General features: G+C 40.1%; 1 protein-coding gene across 4 annotated transcripts in view; it reads right to left on the bottom strand.

The window, feature by feature from the left end:
- The window catches only part of COG5 (component of oligomeric golgi complex 5), a 330055-nt gene that overhangs the window by 50673 nt on the left and 259455 nt on the right, over nucleotides 1-19927 (bottom strand). For all 4 annotated transcript variants that reach the window (XR_010322654.1, XM_003407008.4, XM_064289835.1 and 1 more), the window contains exons 17-19: nucleotides 18324-18427; nucleotides 12287-12524; nucleotides 6420-6496 (exon numbers count right to left, since the gene is read on the bottom strand). Coding sequence is in view for 3 of the 4 variants with exons in the window: in XM_003407008.4 (XP_003407056.3) it covers nucleotides 6420-6496; nucleotides 12287-12524; nucleotides 18324-18427 (419 nt within the window). In the remaining variant the exon portion in view is untranslated. The remainder of the gene's footprint in view (nucleotides 1-6419; nucleotides 6497-12286; nucleotides 12525-18323; nucleotides 18428-19927) is intronic.

Here is a 19927-nt window from a genome sequence, read left to right as displayed (position 1 = left end):
CAGAGATACATGCAGGCCCCACTCCCTTCCCTCCCACCTGCTGCCAACCCCATTCCTCACCACCTCTTGGGAGGGAACTGGGAGGGTGGCCAGACCATTGAGTATGTGCGCTGAGATCTGGAACCAGCATAGAAATTTTGAGGGGAATGGGAGGGAAGAAGCCCAATTCCGTCCCGGGCCAGGGGCACAGATGGATCCCTCCCTGCACAGGAGTAGAGGAGGGTCTTCTGAGAGAAGGGTGAGGGCCCCTACAGAGACTCCCTAGGGAAGCCCCCTTAGTGGCAAGTGGGGCTTTGTGGGTCCCAGGAAAGAATGAAGCAAGAGGCCAATGACTGGGTGTTAGAGGGCGTCCAGCTTCCTTGCTTAGAGTCTAGCTCATCTGCCCCAGAAAGTCAAGGAGGAAAGGAGGCAGGGGTATCTGGCAGACATTCTCTAGGGATAAAGTGTGTACATCTGGCTGACCGCTCCTGGGGCATCTCTTGGTAAACTGTATGCAGCAGAAGACAGGGAGATGAAGCATTTCAGCAGCAGGAGGTTGCCACCAAAGTGGGAAGTTTTAGATTCTCTTAAAAAAAATTCTGACATTTTCCTAGAATGATACAGGTAGGTATTCAAATGCTGTTCCAGGACCAATCAGAGTGGAAAAAAAAAAAACATTGGAAACTTCTGGAATCAGACATGGGGTGTAGAGGTTACAAGTGCAGGCTTTGGAATTAGGCAGCTCTGAGTGTGAAGGGCAGGTCTGGGTGTGAATGGCAGCTCTGCAGTTCTCACACTCTCAGCTCTGAGTACCGCCTGCCTCATCATAAGTGTCATTGTGAGGCCTGAATGAGAAACTATCAGCACAACACTTAGCACAGGTTCAACAGATGAGAAATGATCAAATAATGGCCTCTACAAACCACAAAAACAATAATAAATTAAATACTCAACCCTCATGTTTACCCAGGTGCTCCTAGCACTGCCAAACTGGTGTCAAACAACAACTAAAAAAAACAAACCAGAGATGGTGGTTGCCTTCTGGATGTGATGCTGAAATCTGAACCTTGGAATTAAGAATCCAGAATTCTGAATGACCTCGGTGAAATAGTTATTTCAGGAGATGGATTAAGGGGGGCCTGGACTCACAAGAGGAAAGAAAGGATAGAACACATCTGGGAGTGCTAGGGCCAAAAATGCTAAAAGTGGAAGCTACAAAGACTCAGGCACAGAGAGTTGGGATTTCAAGCAGCAGATGATAATCAATACAAACTGGAGACAAGGAAAACCCTGACCACTCCTACAATTACAAACAATTGACATGAACACTACATTCTAGAGCTATTGATGGTTTCCTTCTTCCACCACCCCTTGAGCCAACACACTGATCATAACAGAGCCCATATCTCTTGACAGCTTTCATTGCTGTTTCATTAAACCTACATGGCAATGAAGCTTCCAGCAGGGACAAAGCTCTTCCCTCAGGAGTGAAGGTGGCGGTACCTGCCTGTAAACGGGGGTCTGTCTCCCTGAGCTGGTAAAGGGTATGAGGGCCCTGTTCTGGTTTTGGCCTCACAAAGATCTGCATTGAGAACGTCAAGGGCCAGAGCTTTCAGGCCTGTGGCCAGGTGGAGTGAAAGGGAGTAACGCTTACAAGCACCTCTTAGGGGGAGAAGGCCGAGCTGCAGAGGGATGGACAAAGATGGGTCTCAGCAGTTCAGACTCTTGTGTCTTGTGTAGAAATACAAATCACCTAGGGGCAAATCACTTGTGTCAGCAGCTTTCTGAGGCAGCATTCTGTCCCAATCGCTGCTGCCTGAGAAACTAGAATGTCAACAGTAAAATGTAAATGCATGCAAGAAGCTAGGGGGCTTATAGTCCACTGATATTACTGTCAAGAAGGAAGTGTCCTGCAGCGGATGGCTGGATGACTTGGGAGGCAGCGCTGCTAGGGCTGTGGGGTGGTCGTGGGGAGTGGGGACGGCACCTGGGGTCTGAACTGCAGGCTCTCCAAGACCTAGCAAAGGGGACCCAGCACAGAGCCCGCTGCCCTCCCTACAGCCACTGCCTCTAATTCAGACTGAGGGCCTCCAGGGCCATTGCAACCTGCTGGGCTTTGGTGGCTTGGCTGCCCGTTTTCTCATATTTTCCTGCCCCCTTTATTAGATAATGTTTTAGTATATTTTATATTAACTTTTAGTTCCCTTTTTATTTTTAGATGAGGAATGCAATGCAAGAGACATTTTGCAATAACATTTATTCACTTTTCTGACTACAACAATAATATATAATCAAGGTTGAAAACTTGAAAAATTAGAAAATCCCTAAAAGAAAAACACTAGTGACAATAATCCTACTATCCAAAAACAACATTTTTATGTTTATTCTGCTTGGCCTCTCTTCTTTACATAAACACATACTATCATTTAAAAAAAAATAGTAAGGATCATACCATATTTGCTGTTTAGCAGCCTATTTTTTCATTTAGATGTCTCCGGAAGTGTTCCTCATATTATTAGATGTCAGCGAACAACATAATTGTTAATGGCTGTAGATATTTGATCCTATGAACATGGCATATTTTATGTACCCATTTCCCTACTGGCCACCATTCAGCTGGTTTTTGTGTGATTCAGAACCTTCGGTGAGAAGCCCCATGAGTGAGACCCAAGGTCTACCAGGTACACTATGCCAGATGACGCCAACTCCTGTCACAGCCCCCAGTACAAAAAAAAAAAAAATGCAGTGGCAAGGATTAATAAGGGTGGGCCCCTCCACTGCAATTTTGGAGAACAGCCAGATCCCTAATAATTTTTTTTGCAGGTTAGCAAAATAGAAGGCCTATAATTAGGTTCTTAGAATAGAGATTACTCTCTACTGAATCTCCTTCTCTCTAGGCAGGAAGCAACTCGGTAGGGCCCTCGCACAGGTGAGCATTCCTAAGTCAGTTCTCCTCATGTGGCAACTGCGGAGAAGCTGGCTAGGGCTGGGGCTTTCCCAGCAATGTTTTTTGGGCCGAGGCAGTAGCGTGTATTCAGTTCTCCTCTTTTCAAAAGATGGGACCTACAACGTTCTTTGTAGACCAGGGCTGGATTTGAATCCGAGAATAAACCATGTTTTCATTTTATTTCTTACTCCAGTTAGTCCTCAGCTCTTTATAAAATAGTTGCCCAAGTTCCGTGAAACAACTGAGGAAGTGGATCAATTCAATAGATTTCTGCAGATTCAATATAAAAACTATTTGCCGTTGAGTCAATTCCAAGTCATGGTGGCCCCATGCGTGTCAGAGTAGAATTGTGCCCTACAGGGTTTTTCAATGCGATTTTTAGATGTAGATCGCCAGGCCTTTCTTCTGAGGTGCCTCTGGGTGAACTTGAACCTTAAATCTTTTGGTTAGCAGTTGAGCACATTAACAATACGTACCACCTGGGAATTCCCAGATTCAACATAGCTGAAAGAATATACTGGTACATATAAATCTGTTGGAATTTTTCACTTATTTCAAGTTTTAGAGAATGCCCCATAGGCAAGATACAATTATTATGTATGTGCCTGGGGCCTGAAGAGCTAAGGAGCCATCTGCAGGAAGAAGCTCAGGCATACCAGAATCCCACGAGAAAAGGGCATAAACCTTTATAGTTGTAGAAAGAAAAAAACTCTGCTCCCTGTCACTAGAACAACAAAAATTTAAGAGCTAAAGGCCCTGTAAGAAAGCTGAGAAACTGCTGGGTGCAAACCAATTTAGTGGGCTAAAATAATCAAATAAAACAGAGGTGTCGGTGAATATTATATGAAATAAGGGCAATTACTGTTTCATGAAACAACACGTGGCTGTGCACGTGTGCGCGTGTGTGCATGGCTGTGAATGTGTTTGCAGGTTTGCATGCAAGTGTATGTCAGATCATAATGTATCTCTTATTGTGAGTTATAGTTGCAAGTTTGAAACCCAACTAAGGCTGACCATTGCCCCATGAAGATTTCTTAAATTGTGTATTGATCAACCATTAATTTTTAATTCCACAAATAGGCACTATAAGGTGTCAAAAGGGAGCCCTTCTGGTGCAATGGTTAGGTGCTTGTCTGCTTACTGAAAGGTTGGAGGCTTGAACCCACTAGCCGCACCACCAGAGAAAGACGTGGCAATCTGCTTCCATAAAGATGACAGTCTAGGAAACCCTCTGGGCCAGTTCTACTTTGTCCAGTAGGGTCGCTATGAGTCTGAATTGACTCAATGGCACTTGGCAACAATAACAACAACAACATAAGCTGTCAACAGATTTTCCTGATGGGAGAACTGGGAGGGCTGGAAGAAAATCCCCATCTTAAATGACTTAAAACAGGATTGGTCTTATCTGAAACCTATCCTCAGAACTTGTACCTCCATAATGTGTCACCACTTTAAAAGCACTTGGATAAAGGTCATTCTGCCTTAGCAAACAGAAAGATAAGCACAATTTTAATACACACAAATGCAACAAACAACTAAGCATGGGACCTGGGGCTATTAGCAATAACTGCCTAATCTTAACATATATATAAAAAAAATAATATGACAAATGCCAAATCCCAGCTTTTCCCATACCTTTTCCAATAACTAGTTGGTTAATATCATTCAGTATGTTAACAGATTCAGGTAGCCAGGGCGGCATTTTTTATCACCTGGCTGGGACTGCTGTGTTATCATCTTATTCAATGTAAATGACTTACAAGAGTTTTATTAAAGTTATTTTTATGGCACAAATGACTACTGGCTTAGGAACCTCAGGACATCATAATCTTTCAATTATTCCATGTTGGGTAGTGCTTCACAAAATATTTAAATACTTTTTTAAAAATGTGAGCTGATCCAAAGAAAATACCTGAAAACACTGATCCTACCTTAAGTTGTTCTGAAACACACCTCTGTACAGATGGACAGTGGTCCTTCATTTGGGAAAAAGTATAATTTAGGCTCTTGGGTCGGCAAAAGAAAATGAAAGATCACCTTTGCCAATTACAAATGAGTGATGTAAAGCGAAGGGCTCCACTCTCAACAAATAATACCGGATTCTTGTATTTCAAATGCCATTACACCTGCATTCTCTACTATGAAAAGCTTGGCTGACGTAAGAGATACAAAGGAATCATTTACTGAATGTACTGCTTATTGATTACTTTAGACTCCAGTATTTAGTTTCTAGAAAATTACTTGCCTGGAGTCTATTTTTATAGAAATACATTCGAAGACCATTATGCTCTTAGATATTATGGGTAGTTTATACCAAGGCTTCCCATCTGGTATGCTGTGGTCACAAACTGGTTGTAAGTACACTGAGATGTTGATCTCCTCAGCCCTCAGGTTAGTCACCTTTTTGAATGTATATATTTCCTATGTGTGGCAGGATATGGAAATAATCTGGGAAGTTCTGGTTTATATAACGAACATCCATGTGGACAACATCTCCTTTTTTTCTAAAATCTGCTATTGAAGACCACAGTCATTAAGCTATTTAATGTTCCTTAACTTCTGAACTGATAAAACCCTATTTAGGTGTTCAGCGCTAAAAAGGGTTTTTTTTCCTCTGCTAAACTGATAGATTCTTAAATATGAGTGCCAGTTAACTCATGGCTTCTCTTTTAGAACTGGTTTCTAGGAAGCTCATTTTTGTGCTCAGCTGTATCAGCCATCTTTAGCCTAAGTAAGTTATCTACTGCATTTACAGTCATTCCCTATATTTCATCACAGGACCTCATTCTTTTATTACTCTACTTCAATTGTTTTGTTATAGCTATATCTTGTAATGCAACCTACAACCTTTTGGAAGTGGGTTTGGGTTGGAAATAATAAATGAATGAATGAAAATTACAGAAAAAAGTCTGTACAATATTTTATTCAATATATTGCCTCAATGCATTACCATAAGAACGGGGAGTAGAAAAATCCCCCTTAGGAAGAGCATAATAAAACTTACCAGATCAATCTTGTGAATGGTAACTCAAAAAGAAAACACACACACACACACACACACACACAAGTGCGTTACTCATAGCATATAATTCTATATGGGTTTCTGACTTGAATAATAATTTTAAGATGAACCTTATGAAACTGCCATTGTGGATCAATAAACCAAAAACCAAACCCAATGCTGTCAAGTTGATTCCGACTCACAGCAACCCTACAGGACAGGGCAGAACTGCTCCATAGGGTTCCTAAGGCTATAAATCTTTTGGAAGCAGACTGTCACATCTTTCTCCCTCAGAGCAACTGATGGGTTCAAACTGCTGACCTTTCAAATAGCAGCAGAGCACTTTAACCACTGTGCCACCAGGGCTCCTGCTAGGGGTCAATAGTGATTCAGTACTGGCAATTTCATACAGTTAGACCTGAATAGGAGAAAAGGATTTATATGCTAATAAGATATTAATATACTAACAGAGATAACAGAATTATGTCTCACCTGAAGGACCTCAGCATTCGATAAGATTTTCCTAAATCAGATACTCGTCTGCAGAATGGACCCACAGCCAACTCCATCTGAAAGATTGAAAAATATTCCACAGCTTTTTACTTCAGAATCCTAAGGTGAATTCAGGACACAGTAAACTATCTGGACTGTGAGGCAAGTTTTGAAAGCCAATTAAATGTACTGAAAAGTAAAAACTTAGGTAACTTCTGCATTAATTTATTAAAGGGACATAGATGAGGCAATTACTCCATGAAAATAGGAAAGAAATTTTATTATGTAAGAGGAGGCAGTTTAAATCTTTTCTCCATTGAAAAACCAGAAAAAAAAGATTTTTAAGACTGACTGTGTGCCTATACTGTAAAGCCTTCTTACAGTAAAGATAAAGAATGACTATTTTTACCAGTCAGTATGGCCTCAGTGATTAAAAGCACTTACTCTGGAATTCCAAATCTATAATTACTAGGTGTGCAACCCTGGACAAGTTACTTAACCTCTCTAAGTCTTGGGTTTCTCTTATGTAAAATGGAAATGATAATAATGCCTACTTCATAGAATTATGCAAATTAAACAGATAATTCCACAAGCGCTATATGCGTGGTATATTCAAAGTGCTAGTTAAATGTCAGCAATTATCAGTATTTTTTTTAAATTTCCCTCTTTTTAATTATTTGTAAATTAGTTTGCTTCAAGAATTCCGCAAATACTGGTTTCAATTCTCTTTATTTTCCTCCTTTGACTAGAAATCCTACTCCTCATTAATTGGAGTTTTAGGTTACCTGTTCTTTATTTACAAAGTGCATATGCAAACTTTTTGCATATGTGGCCCTGTTTCTTCATCTTGCTATATGTAAATAAGACACTGACAAAGAATAGTCTAGAAAATGACTGAGAGCAGGCTTCTCCCTGGTGGTACAGCACCTTTCTTCAAGAAAAACATACAAAAGGAAGTGAAGTTTCTGTCCTGCCGGCCAAGCTTCTGAAAAACTACTCAAAATCTCCTTGCCATTGGAAAACCATGGAGACCAATCACACGCTCATTTAACAAACCTTTTTTGACTTCCTATTAATTGCAAAGCACTGAGCTAAACACGGGGATAAGAAGATGAATTAGACTATCTTGCCTTTAAGTAGCTCTCTCAAATTTAGTGAAGAAGGGGGTATTTATTTATTTAAACAATATGATTATTATTCAACAAAATCCTAAGAAAGGTAGGTATGTGTATACACACACACATACATATTGTTTGCTTATATAATGATCATAAACAAAGTAAGTGCTAGATCAAACGTATGAGCTAAGTGTCAAAGAAGAACTGGAGGGCAGCTTCCTGGAAGAGTCCTGGGGATGAACAGTGGCTAGGCTAATTTCTCCCTTAACATATAGAAGATACAGGCTTTATTCTTTATGTCCTAGAGGAAAACCTCTAATGGCTGGAAAACTCTCTAAAATTCAGAAGAATAAGTGAAAAATAGAGGAAAATCTAAGGAAGAAAATTCAGGACTCCTGCCAACAACGCAAAACAGAACAGCTGCGAGCCAGCGTTCTCAGCTCCTAAGACAGTAGGTGATGGGCTGTTCCTGGGGACCTGTTTAGTTTATTCACTGGATGCGGGTTTCTGGTTTCCTTCAGAATGTGTCATTTACTCTACGTCAAGCACAAAGTAAAAATGTGATTACTGTGTATCTTTGATTTGGTAATTCCAATCATATACTTAACCATATATATATATATATATGTGATAGTTTTTAAGTATTCTTCATGAAATTTTTTGTCAATTCTTTTTTTTTTCAACTACCCTCACTGACTTCATTGTCTTCAAAGATTAAACCTTGAGGAGAATAAGCCCTGGAGCAGGACCGAAGAGCCCTGGTGGCATAGTGGTTAAGCTCTTGGATGCTAACACCAAAAGGTCAGCAGTTCACACCCACCAGCCATGGGAAAAAGATGTGACAGTCTGCTTCTGTAAAGATTTACAGCCTTGGAAAGCCTATGAGGGAGGTCTACCCTGCCCTATAGGCTTGCTGTGAGTTGGAATCGACTTGATGGCAATGGGTACAGGTGAGCAGGACTAAATGTCAAAACAAATCATTGGCAAGTAAAAAAATTACTTTATGAGAGAATATGACCTCAAACGGCTATGAAATCTGTGATGGTGCAGGAGACCGCTACACTATAGGACATTTATAAAATGTTAAATGTTTAAAATTAATTTTTCATCCTTAAAGGATATCCAGGGTATTGAAAATAATTTTCTTCTGCCAGAATTTGATTACACAATAAACGCCATGTTTTTAAAGGGCAGAAGTATTCCTTTTAGAAGAGGTGACTCTGCAAATTAGCAGTGGATACAGAAATGGCATGTGCAACTGCCTCTCCAGCCCTCCTGTTTGGAAGGATGAGCAGTCAGCTGCAGGCACGGTGAACTAATTACATAGCTGCTCCTTACCCACCACAGACATTTGGTTAACCACAGGGCATCGTTGGATACTCCTAGGGCACTCCTGCCCTGACATTGGTCAGGAGAAGAAGAGGAAATGGAAATTAGAACAAATTAGACACTTGATTATTTTGTTTTCTTTTCTAAATTTATATTTTCAGGCACAGAGAGAAACAGATATAAATACATACTTAAGGGCACCAGAAGACCTATAAATAGAAACTGCCAGGAGTAACACCAAGTAAATAATTTAATGCCAACTTCAATAGTCATCTTTTCCCTCAGGAAAGATAAAGACACTGCAGGGTGGGGGCCATGTGTACTTCAGAGGGCTGTGTGGACAAGTCCCCAAAGAGATTCTGAGTCAGCAGGACCCCAGTGGTCTTGGACAAGCTTAGCGCTTTCAGAACTGCTGTGTGATCAGTGTAGATACAGAGACCATGTGGTCACAGTAGGGAATTAATTACCTGTAGGAAACCACCTCATGCCACTGACCTGGATTCCTCTGGGAGGGCCATAAGCTGGGTACTTTCCTCATCACGAACCCTCCAGATGGCACCCTACAACTACTGTCTCTTTCACCTCTGCAATGGTGCCAGCAGGGAGAAGTTAGGATTCTTAGAGAAATCTTTCAAATATGTCATCATTTGTCTTTGCAACTGGGCTTTATGCCAAAAAAAAAAAAAAAAAAAAAATCAGTATTCTCCAAATCTACTCTATTGGTCCCTTTTTAAACTCTTTCTCTTTCTGATATTTATGCCAGAGTGAAAACCAAAAACCAAACCTGTTGCCATCAAGTCAATTCTGACTCACGGTGACCTACTGGACAGAGTAGAACTACCCCATAGGATTTTCAAGGCGTGGCTGGTAGATTCAAACTGCCGACCTTTTGGTTAGCAGCCAAAAGCTCTACTTTTATCACAAGAACACTTTTCAAAACACATAGAATATTTCTGTATTCTTGATTCCAGTGACTTCAATGGTTTTGCTTAATTTTGAATAAAAATTGACATAAATTTCCAATAATGAGACCCTTGAAAGGTTGATGCCTGCCATAAATACAAATGTCAGGGTCATGCTATTTAAGTGTTTTGACTGACCCCAGAAGAACACTTCTAACCAAGCATGATTCTGGAAGCTGAGGTACAACACAGGCAACTGCAGTTGTGGGAAGAAACCAATCCAAATGCACCAAAAACCAGGGGGAAATCACAACATAAGAGCTGGACAATATTTGCCAAAGTTAGTGGTCAGAAATATGACTATGATAATGCTTCCACCTGTCTTTCCTACGCTTGTGACTGCCACGATCTGGGAACCATCTTCAAGGTGAGTGCTGGGATGGTGTGAAACTGGGACGCACTGAACAGGGGTAAACAAAGGAGTCTGCTTCCCTCTACCACACAGATCGCAGCAACCAACTGCCACTGCAAGGCTGAAACCTATACTTTAAACACTGAGTAAATGGTGTGTGTATAAACACTTTTTCAATAGTTAAGATATGGAAAAGAGAATTGTTTGAGCCTAAGTTGGCAATACGGATTGATGAGTTTCATTTAACTAAAGGGAAGGGACCTGGGAAAAATCTGATTTATTGGGCAACATGTCTTAAGAAAGAAAGAATATTCAATAAAATCTGAATAATGCAGTTTTAGGAAGGCGGAAGCTCAACCCTGTCACAGGCCACGACACATTCTGAGCAGGTGCTAGCTGTAGTAGCAAGGGTTAAAGGATAACACTTTTCATCTTCCAAGACTCATAAGGAAACATATCATTAAAAAAAAACCAAAACAGAAACAAAAACCCTCTTTCCTACAGCATGCTCACTCATTTTGGCCATCTCCTGCTCGGCTGCCACTAATTGGACTTGAAGTGCTGCCTCCAGGAAAGTGACTCAAGAACCAGCTGGAGCAAAATGCAAATAAAACTGGTGGGGGAGGATGCCCAGCAGAGAGAAGATGAAAAACAAAATTAAGAAGGAAAGGGGAAAAGGAGAACAGAGTCGCATTTGAGTATAGCTTACTATGTTTTATGTTTTTAACAAATACGAACAGGTCTTGGTATATCACTGTGTTTTCATTTCAATAAGCAGTCTGTAACTCCAATAGGGACAAGTAAGGTACTATTTATTTATAATTCTCTGTAAGTTGAAGTTTACCCGTATCAGGAAAGCAAAATGTGCAGGTGCCTAAGAAGGAGCCACACTAATGGTAATATTTAATTTCTGTTTTCATGCTGAGGCTCCTAAAGGCGTATTTCCCAAAAGCAGGCTCTTTTCTGTGGCCGAAAATGACTAATTGCTGAACCAACTGATATGCAAAGAGCCTGGCTCTAAAAACCCTTGGTTTGTGTTACCTGTTTTTTTTCTTTTGTGCAAATCATGTCATGTGTGAGGGAGTGTCTGACAACCATCATCCTGGTGCAAGCAGCCCATTTCCTTTCCTGGTGCAGGGACAATGAACCAGACATGCTCCCAGATACGCTCAGGGACAAATATTGACACTAACATTTATAGTTCCTAATAAGCAGGGAGGATCTGGCAAGCCATATGAATAACCATTTGAATAACTATTTAGATTAGTAGAGCTAACAGCTTTGGAAGACTTGACAAAAAGAATTCACCCTTGACATGCTACGTAAATTAGAGTCAGCTCGGGTTTCTGAATCTTCTAATGAGGATGTATGTTTGGGGTGTTTCTTCTTTGTCTCTGATACTATTGAAAGGCTTTTTAGAATCTGTCTAAGGGACAAAGGAAAAAAAAAAAAAACCTTCCTAAAAGAGTTGATTAGGTTCTGATATTTTAATATCATCCCTCATCAACCACATAAGACAGCCTGGAATGATTTCAAGGCAGGTCACAGACAAGAAATGCACTCTATTGGGAGACCAAATAATCAGGTTCCATATATACTTGGACCACTGTGAATCGAAATGAATTAAAACACTGTCCTGGAACGCTGAGTGGCCACTAGAGAATCACAGCAGTAATGGCATCCTTTCTCTTTACATGACAACCAGGAGACCCCTGTCCCCTGTTTGAAAGGTTATTTCATTACCCATATCATTTTCCATCAAGGTCAATCAATTATTCTTATCAATACTGATCCTGTGGGAAAGTAAAATACTGAAAGCCCCATAGGACATAAAAGTAGAAAATGTTGCTTTACTGTGGAATGAGCTCCTTCACCTCAACCCTGAGATATCAAGGATTAGTTAGGATTATTTTATTAAATACAAAGAAAAAGTATCTGGTATAAAAGTATCGTTAAACTCTTTTTTTTTTTTTTTAACAGTTTAAAATGGGCTTCCTTTTCTTCATGTTCTAACTCTAAAACACTGAAGAATACATATTTACTCTTTCATTTAATTAATATTGAGGCTGAAACACTTTTTTCCTTTGTAACTATGCATCAATTTACCTGTGCAAAGTCAGCAGCAAGTCGCATCTTCCCGCTTTCCCCAAGAGGTCTTATGAGACTAGCATTGCGGACAAAAAGTTCAATTGCTCTATGGGCAATAGCTTTCGTGTTGTCGAAGACAAAATCCGAGCATTCAAAGTGTTTAAAGTAGTCACTCATAACTCTGGCAATGAAACCTTGTAGCTCCTTCATGTATAAAGAACAAGGCACCTCGAGTGTTCCTGAGCTGGATGATGACCTGCGAAAGGAGAAAAAAAAACAAAGCAGCAGCAATTTTCAGCACCAATGCACTAAACAGCACTGCTGGGGGGTTTTCCTCTTCTGCTTTTCTTATTTCAATTGTGCACAATTTTTTCCCTTAATGATATAAAAGGCATCGTTTATTTTTGCTAAAAGTTAAAGAACATAAAATAATGTTCAATTTTATTCTAAAGAGTATTTTTACATGCTGGGAGGATCACTGGAGAAGTTTTAGAATTCATTTGCCTAAAGATTAAGAATGGAGTAGGCAACCATCTGTCTCGGATGATCCAAGTGCCCTACGTACCCCACCGCCTCTCAAGGTCTCTCAGCCTTAACGACTCTTGATCCACTGACATGTTTTGCCTGGTAAGTGAATACATCAACACCAGATCCTGGGCTAACACTTTTTACTTTGCAATGGCAAAAATGCTGCCTGCCCCAAACAAATTCTTGGCGAAAAGAACTCAGCTCTTGTGCTATTTAATCTCATCAGCCCAATAGCAGAATTCTGACTGTGAAATTGGTTATATAACAATACATATGGTATGCAATTCTTTCCTCCAGATGATGAGGTTTGGAAAGGCTTTAATTTGGATCAACAGATGATGCCAGCTGATGCTCCATGAAATACTATTTATAATTTACAAATGTTTATAATTGTTCTTTAAAGACTATATTAAAAGTGTACAATATTTATAGGAAAGAATTTATAGGAAATACAAAGGAAAGAAAACTAGAAATCACCTCAATGTAATTAGCTAATTAGAGGAGCTCAGTGGCTACAAAGTGCTGAAACTTTTTTTAAAAATCAAGCGTTTCCATATACTGAGAATGACAGAGAAATTGATTATGGTCTAGAGAAGAGTAACAGATATGACTAAAATGCCTAGAGCAAGAGAATGTGTTGAATTAAATTATTCTCAGTGTGGCAATAGCTATTGTAAGTAGGACGCTGTCATCGATTAAATTGTGTCCCTGAAAAATATATGTTGAAAAATCTAACCTCTATGCTTGTGGTTATAATCCTATGTGGGAATGGATTGTCTCTGTTATATTAATGAAACAGGACTAAAAGATGCATTGCATTGGGCAAATCTGCTGCAAAGGACCTCTTTAAAGTGTTGGAAAGCAAAGATGTCACCTTGAAGACTAAGGTGCTCCTGACCAAAGCCATGGTATCTTCAATCACATCATATGCATGCAAAAGCTGGATGACGAATAAGGAAGACTGAAGAAGAACTGACGCCTTTGAATTGCGGTGTTGGCAAAGAGTATTGAATATACTATGAACTGCCAAAAGAATGAACAAATCTGTCTTGGAAGAAGTAAAACCAGAATGCTCCTTAGAAGCAAGGATGGCAAGACTGCATCTTACATCCTTTGGGCATGTTGGTCAGGAGGGATCAGTCCCTGGAGAAGGACATCATGCTTGGTAAAGTAGAGGGTCAGCAGAAAAGAGGAGGACCCTCAATGAGATGGACTGACACAGTGGCTGTGACAACGGCCTCAAGCATAACAATGATTGTGAGCATGGTGAAGGACTGGACAGTGTTTCATTCTGTGGTACATAAGGTTGCTATGAGTCAGAACTGACTCGAAGGCACCTAACAACAACAATGCCTATGGTTACAATCCTATTTGGGAATGGGTTAATGAGACTGCATTAGTGTAGGGTGTGTCTTGAGTCAATCTATTCCAAGATATAAAAGAGATTAAACAAGCAAGTGAGTGAGCAGAGATGGCAGAAGAGAGGATGCCAAGCCACATGAAGACGGCTCAGGAGCAAAAGCTCAGAAGAGACAAGGACCTTCCTCTAGTGTCAACAGAGAGAAAGCCTTCCTCTAGAGCTCGCACCCTGAATTTGAGCTTCTAGCCTCCTAAACCGTGAGAAAATAAATTTGTTTGTTAAAGCCATCCACTTGTAGTATTTCTGTTATAGCAGCACTAGATAACTAAGACAGATGCTAACCAGAGCTTCTCCACATCCTGACACAGACAGAAATAGAGAAATTAGGTTTACATTTCAGCAGGAAGGGATTTTGTTGAGGTGTGTGAAAGCATGTCCTAACAATGGCAAGGCCTTTGACAGGTTCAGGGTGGAATATCTTTTTCCCCCTCACAGGATGGAGTGCTGCTTGCAGTCTTCAAGAGGGTTTGATTTTCCCAGATTCAGACCATGGTATGGCCTAGCTTTATCGGAGTTTTGTCAATCCAAAAGGCTAGGTTACAAAAAAAAAAAATAGTTTCAATCTTTTTCACATCTTATCCTTTTATCAAAAGCACAGTTGTTATCTTGACACTACTCTGGATTGTAATCTGGTCAGTTGAAACAATGTCCTTGAATACTACAAAATAACATACTAAAACAATTTTCATAAACGTGTCAACATAGGTAAAATCTATGTTTTTTCTTTTTGTGTTTGTTAGACAAAATTTCAAAATACGTATTATCAATTCTCAGTGAGGACTATAAGCTTTATGTAAATTTACTAGAATACAAAACTTGCTTAGTGATTGCTAAAGCTCAGTTTTACCAATTATGTCAGAAGGTAAAGTGCAGCAGTAACTGTGCAAAAATTGCAGGGTCTTTATGACTCCCTGCATATAGAAATTGTAGGAAGAAGGACTAACCCACTGCACAACTGAAAAGTAGGAGATGTTCACCTTCATGGCACTAATCTTTGTGTGTGTGTGTGTGTCCTCTGTACTCCTCAGAGATTGTCATCCTTCATTTCCAGGATCTAGAGTCCTTCTACTTTTAAAGCCCCTCCTCCACCCCATTCAAAACTGTCATCTGACATGACCAAAAGACAAAACCAACTCCACTGCTGTCCAGTCGATTCCAACTCACAGCATGAGTCATTTTATGCTAAATGGATGAGTTTCAATCCATGTGCTATGCCAATCAGACATTTACATTTTAAGGCTTCTCTAATTTGGAAAGAAACACACTGTTCCTATTAAATACATTTCAAATACCAGGAAACTGTTGAGGATTACATTTTAGATAGCAGGAGATTCTATAGCCACACTACATCTCAGATTGGCTTAGAAGGTTTATTTCTTTTACCTAGACTAGGTATGGAGTCCCTGGGTGGTGCAGTTAACACACTCGGCTGCCAACCAAAAGGCTGGCAGTTCGAGTCCACCCAGAGGCACCTCAGAAGAAAGTCCTGGTGACCTACTTCCAAAAAATCAGTCATTAAAAACCCTATGGAGCACAGCTCTGCTCTGACACACATGGGGCAGCCCTGAGTTGGAATTGACGGCAACTTTTTTTTTTTTTTAATGGAGGGATGGCCCTCTTATAAGATGAAGAAAAGTATTAGAAGTCAAATTATTCAATTCTACTTCTGTTCTGACACCAACTGCAAATGCACTACTTGTTCCTATAACCCCAACCACCAGTTAGGTCAGATCTCACAAGTTAAAAGAACACAGTCCTCTAGATTGCTCAGACATCAGCCACAAGCTTGGGGGTCCCCAGGTCCCTCTCCCTTCTCACCTGCTGACTACAAATTTGGGGTTCCCTGCATCCACTCAGGATGCCAGCCATAAGCTCAGTGGTCCCCAGAGCCCCCTCATTTCTGACCTGCTGGCTCCCACTACTCCCTCGGGCTCGATAATTCACTAGAATGACTCACAGAACTCATGAAAGAACTATACTTAAAATTATAGTTTTATTATAACGAAAATGATACAAATGAAGAGACACATAGGGGAAGGTCTAGGAGGGTTTCCAAGGTGGAGCTCCCACGTCCCAAAGAACATGCTACCCTCCCAAGCACCAATGTCTTTCGCCAACAAGGAAGCCCATGGAGATTTATATTGGGATCTCATTACGCAGGCAAGATTGACTGAATCACCCCCTGTGATTGAACTTACTTTGGCCACCTTCCACTGAGGTTGGGCAATACCAGGTGGTGGATCTCTCTGGCCTGGTCAACCCCCACCTAAGCATCACCTCATTAGCATAACCTGTTAGGTAGTTGTGGTCTGAAGCCTTCATCAAAGACACTTAAATCACTGAGGAAATTCCAAGGTTTTAGAGGTTATTTCTCAGGAACCAAGGGCAAAGACAAAACTCCCTAGGTAAAGTTAATTGTAAACCCCACAAAAGGTGATTAACTTTTTGAATAGTTTAATCCAATTTCACTTTATATTTCATATAAGCCATACTTATGTAAAAATGATATAAATACCAATAACAAGATTCCAGAAAGTGGAAAAATTACCTCCATGGGACAGAGAAATGCTTTAAATACACTATAAAGCAGCAGCGTTTCACACTCCTAGATGGCCACGTAAGGAGAACAACTATCAGCAGAATCTCAAATGGCTGTTGTATGTATACTAAAAAAAAAAAATGAGCTGAAATAATCATCAAAAGCCATTTGGGAAAAAAACAAAAAACAGAATGCTATGCACCTTAAAAGAATGCTTTAAACTCTTGGCAACCTACCAATTAAAGACCTAATCTGGCTCACTTGTAGTTAAGCAAATTAGGGAAAACATACCTATCTGGAAACGAACTTTCAATGTCTAATGTGTTATCTGTAGGCACTAGTAGCTCCTCATCAACACAATTAATAAGTATATGACTACTCATTATAAGATAAGCCTTCAAAAATCACCTCTTTTTTGTGCCTCTTTCAGAAGCATTCATGATTGATCTAACTGGGCTATTTCGAATCACTTTTGAACAAAATCCAGTTTCCTCTCAAACATTGGTAATCAGCAGTTTTACATTCTATCTCCCACTGAATTCCAAATACTACTGCATTTTTTATAGGACTCACTTTAGCCTTCTGCGATTCATACCATTATTAAAAACAGCGACTGATCATTTGACACTTCAAAGAGTATTATGCAAATGAAGTGATAAGTTATTTGAATAAGTAAAGGATAGTGAAATAATCACATTATCAATTTTTCTACAAACAGCTAAACCAGTGGCTGAAAATTTAATGAAGTAGATATTCTTTTAAACAACATGGATATAAAAGAAACAGGATAGTTCAAAAATAGCAGCTTAGAATATATTAATATTTGAATGTTCAGCAATAGTGTATGGTTCAGTTCAAAAACTCTCTCTAAGCATGTCCAAATAATACTGCAACTTCTCCATAGACACTTTTCTAATGCACTCCAACTCAACCAAAACCATTTTACTCTAAAAAAGTTTCAACAAACACTGGGTTAGAAACTATGACTCCTAGTCTCAAGATGCACAGGGTACAGATAAGCAATGCCCATACAGAACAGCTATGGAGTGATACCAGGGTGTTTCTGGCTAAGTGTGACATCACCACGTTAGACCGCCTCGGAAACTCCGAGAAGGGAAAATCAGTCCTGGAAGGACTGGGGCAGAAGCTTTCCCTCCAAGCCAGAGCAGGGCTCGGAGAAGCACAGGCAGGGCGTTTTAAACAGGTAATGCCATGCTTGTGCCAGCAGATAACAAAGGGGATGAGGTAGAGGATATCTGTGGGGGCAAGGAAAAAGACTGGAAAGGGAAGATGGTGCAGCTTCCAGAAATTCAGAAGTGCCAAGTTGCATCCTGTAGACTTTAATGATGTTATGTTTCAATGGGAGGACAGAAATGATGAAAATAAGCATTGAAAATTTTAATCTGCTAATGGCACTCACAATGGATAAAGTAGGGAGAGATTGGAGGCCATCCACATCACAGGAGGAACAGGCCCTAGAAGACAGGTGGCCTAGGAGGCAGGGTGGAAGTGTGAATGAAAAACAAAGGAAATAAAGGTCAGTGGACCTTCTGATTAAAAGTTATTACCCGGAAAAATCTTCCTGATGCATGGTGATGATTATGGCCTCTATCGCATCTCCCACTGAAGTCAGTAAGGGCTGCATAGCATTTCCCATGAGAGCATGAATTGTCTGAAAAGAAGAAAAAGGAAGGGGAGGCAAAATTAAGGAAAACCAATGCAAAGGATTCTGAGATCTGAGAAGCACTTTGACTAAAAGTTTTCACTTTACATCAAATTCAGACTTACATAGTTTAACTATAACAACAGAAGTCCTCTCATCTCCCTGACTGCTGGCAGTGATGATTTTTAAGGCATGTAATACGTAGAACACAGCATTAAAGATTTCAACTCCTCACCCCTCTCATTTTTCCAAAAGGTTTAGTGGTTAAACGAGCCCCTCGGGAAAGGGCAGACAGATGTGAGAAGACAGGAGCAGTGGTGCTCATAAGTAAAGATCACATGAACACTTTCTTTTTTTAGGTTTCTCGAAAGAGTAAGGCAGAGTGAAAGTATTCTTCAAAAAATTAGAAAAATGTTGTATGCTTTTAACCAGAGTGAATACAACACCTATATTGGTGATCCTTGTACAGCAGAACAGACAGGCATTTTGTGAATTTGGTTTCTATTTAGAGCTCTACAGCCGTGATTCTCCAGTGATTTTGTCTCCCACAGGACACTGGCAATGTTTGGAGGCATTTTTGATTGTCAGAGGGAAGGGATGTGATACAGCATTTAGTAGGTAGCAGTCAGGGATCCTGCTAAACATCCTACCAATGCATGGGCTTGCACACGACAGCCCCCACAACAAAGAATTACCTCACCTAAAATGTTAACAGTGGTGAGGCTGAGAAACACTGCTCTATAGTGAAGTATAGCCATTGTTAGTTTATGTAAGACTGTAGGCCTTAGTTTGAAGTTTTTAATGTGAAAATATTAACTGGGCCTCAGTAAATACTCAAAATGGAAAAATTTAAGTACATTATAAACGCTTCAATGATGCTTACATACAACGAAGATATACAGCTTCTGCTCATACAAATGATCAAAATCAATGAGAGATGGTTAAATGGGATATTTATTAAATTCCTAAATGTCCTCTCTAGCCCTTACTCCCCAGTAAAAATAAAATTACCATATACTGGAGCAAGAGGGTATGTGCATACATACAGTTTACCTTCAAAGAGTTCACAGTCTAGTGGTAGTAGGTAAGTTATAATATAGCAGGATATGTCCTCTAACAGGGAACATCATGGGAGGAACCCCCAATTCATGTTGACAGGATATGATAAATGACAGATGTTGCTTGAACTGAATTTCAAAGGACAAGTAGGTAAGAGCCAGGTGAAGAATGGTGGTGTTGGGAGCACATATGTTAAAGGCATAGGAGCTGGGAAAGGTGATGCATTTGAGAAACTGCAAAGCATTCAATACAGACGGAGTATAAAGTGCCTGCCTACGTGGAAGAGAGAGGCAGCAAGGGATGAGCTTTGTGTAAGCTGCCAAGGAGCTGGGAATTTATCTCATAGGCACTGGAAAACCAATGATGGGTTTTAAGCAGTGAAAAAATGTAGGTAAAGATTTGAATTTCAGAAAAATCATGTTGGAGAGCTGACTGGATAAACAGACTAAA

The sequence above is a fragment of the Loxodonta africana genome, chromosome 8 (assembly GCF_030014295.1).
Source record: "Loxodonta africana isolate mLoxAfr1 chromosome 8, mLoxAfr1.hap2, whole genome shotgun sequence".
NCBI lineage: Eukaryota > Metazoa > Chordata > Mammalia > Proboscidea > Elephantidae > Loxodonta > Loxodonta africana.
This window is presented reverse-complemented; position numbering and strand designations above follow the sequence as displayed.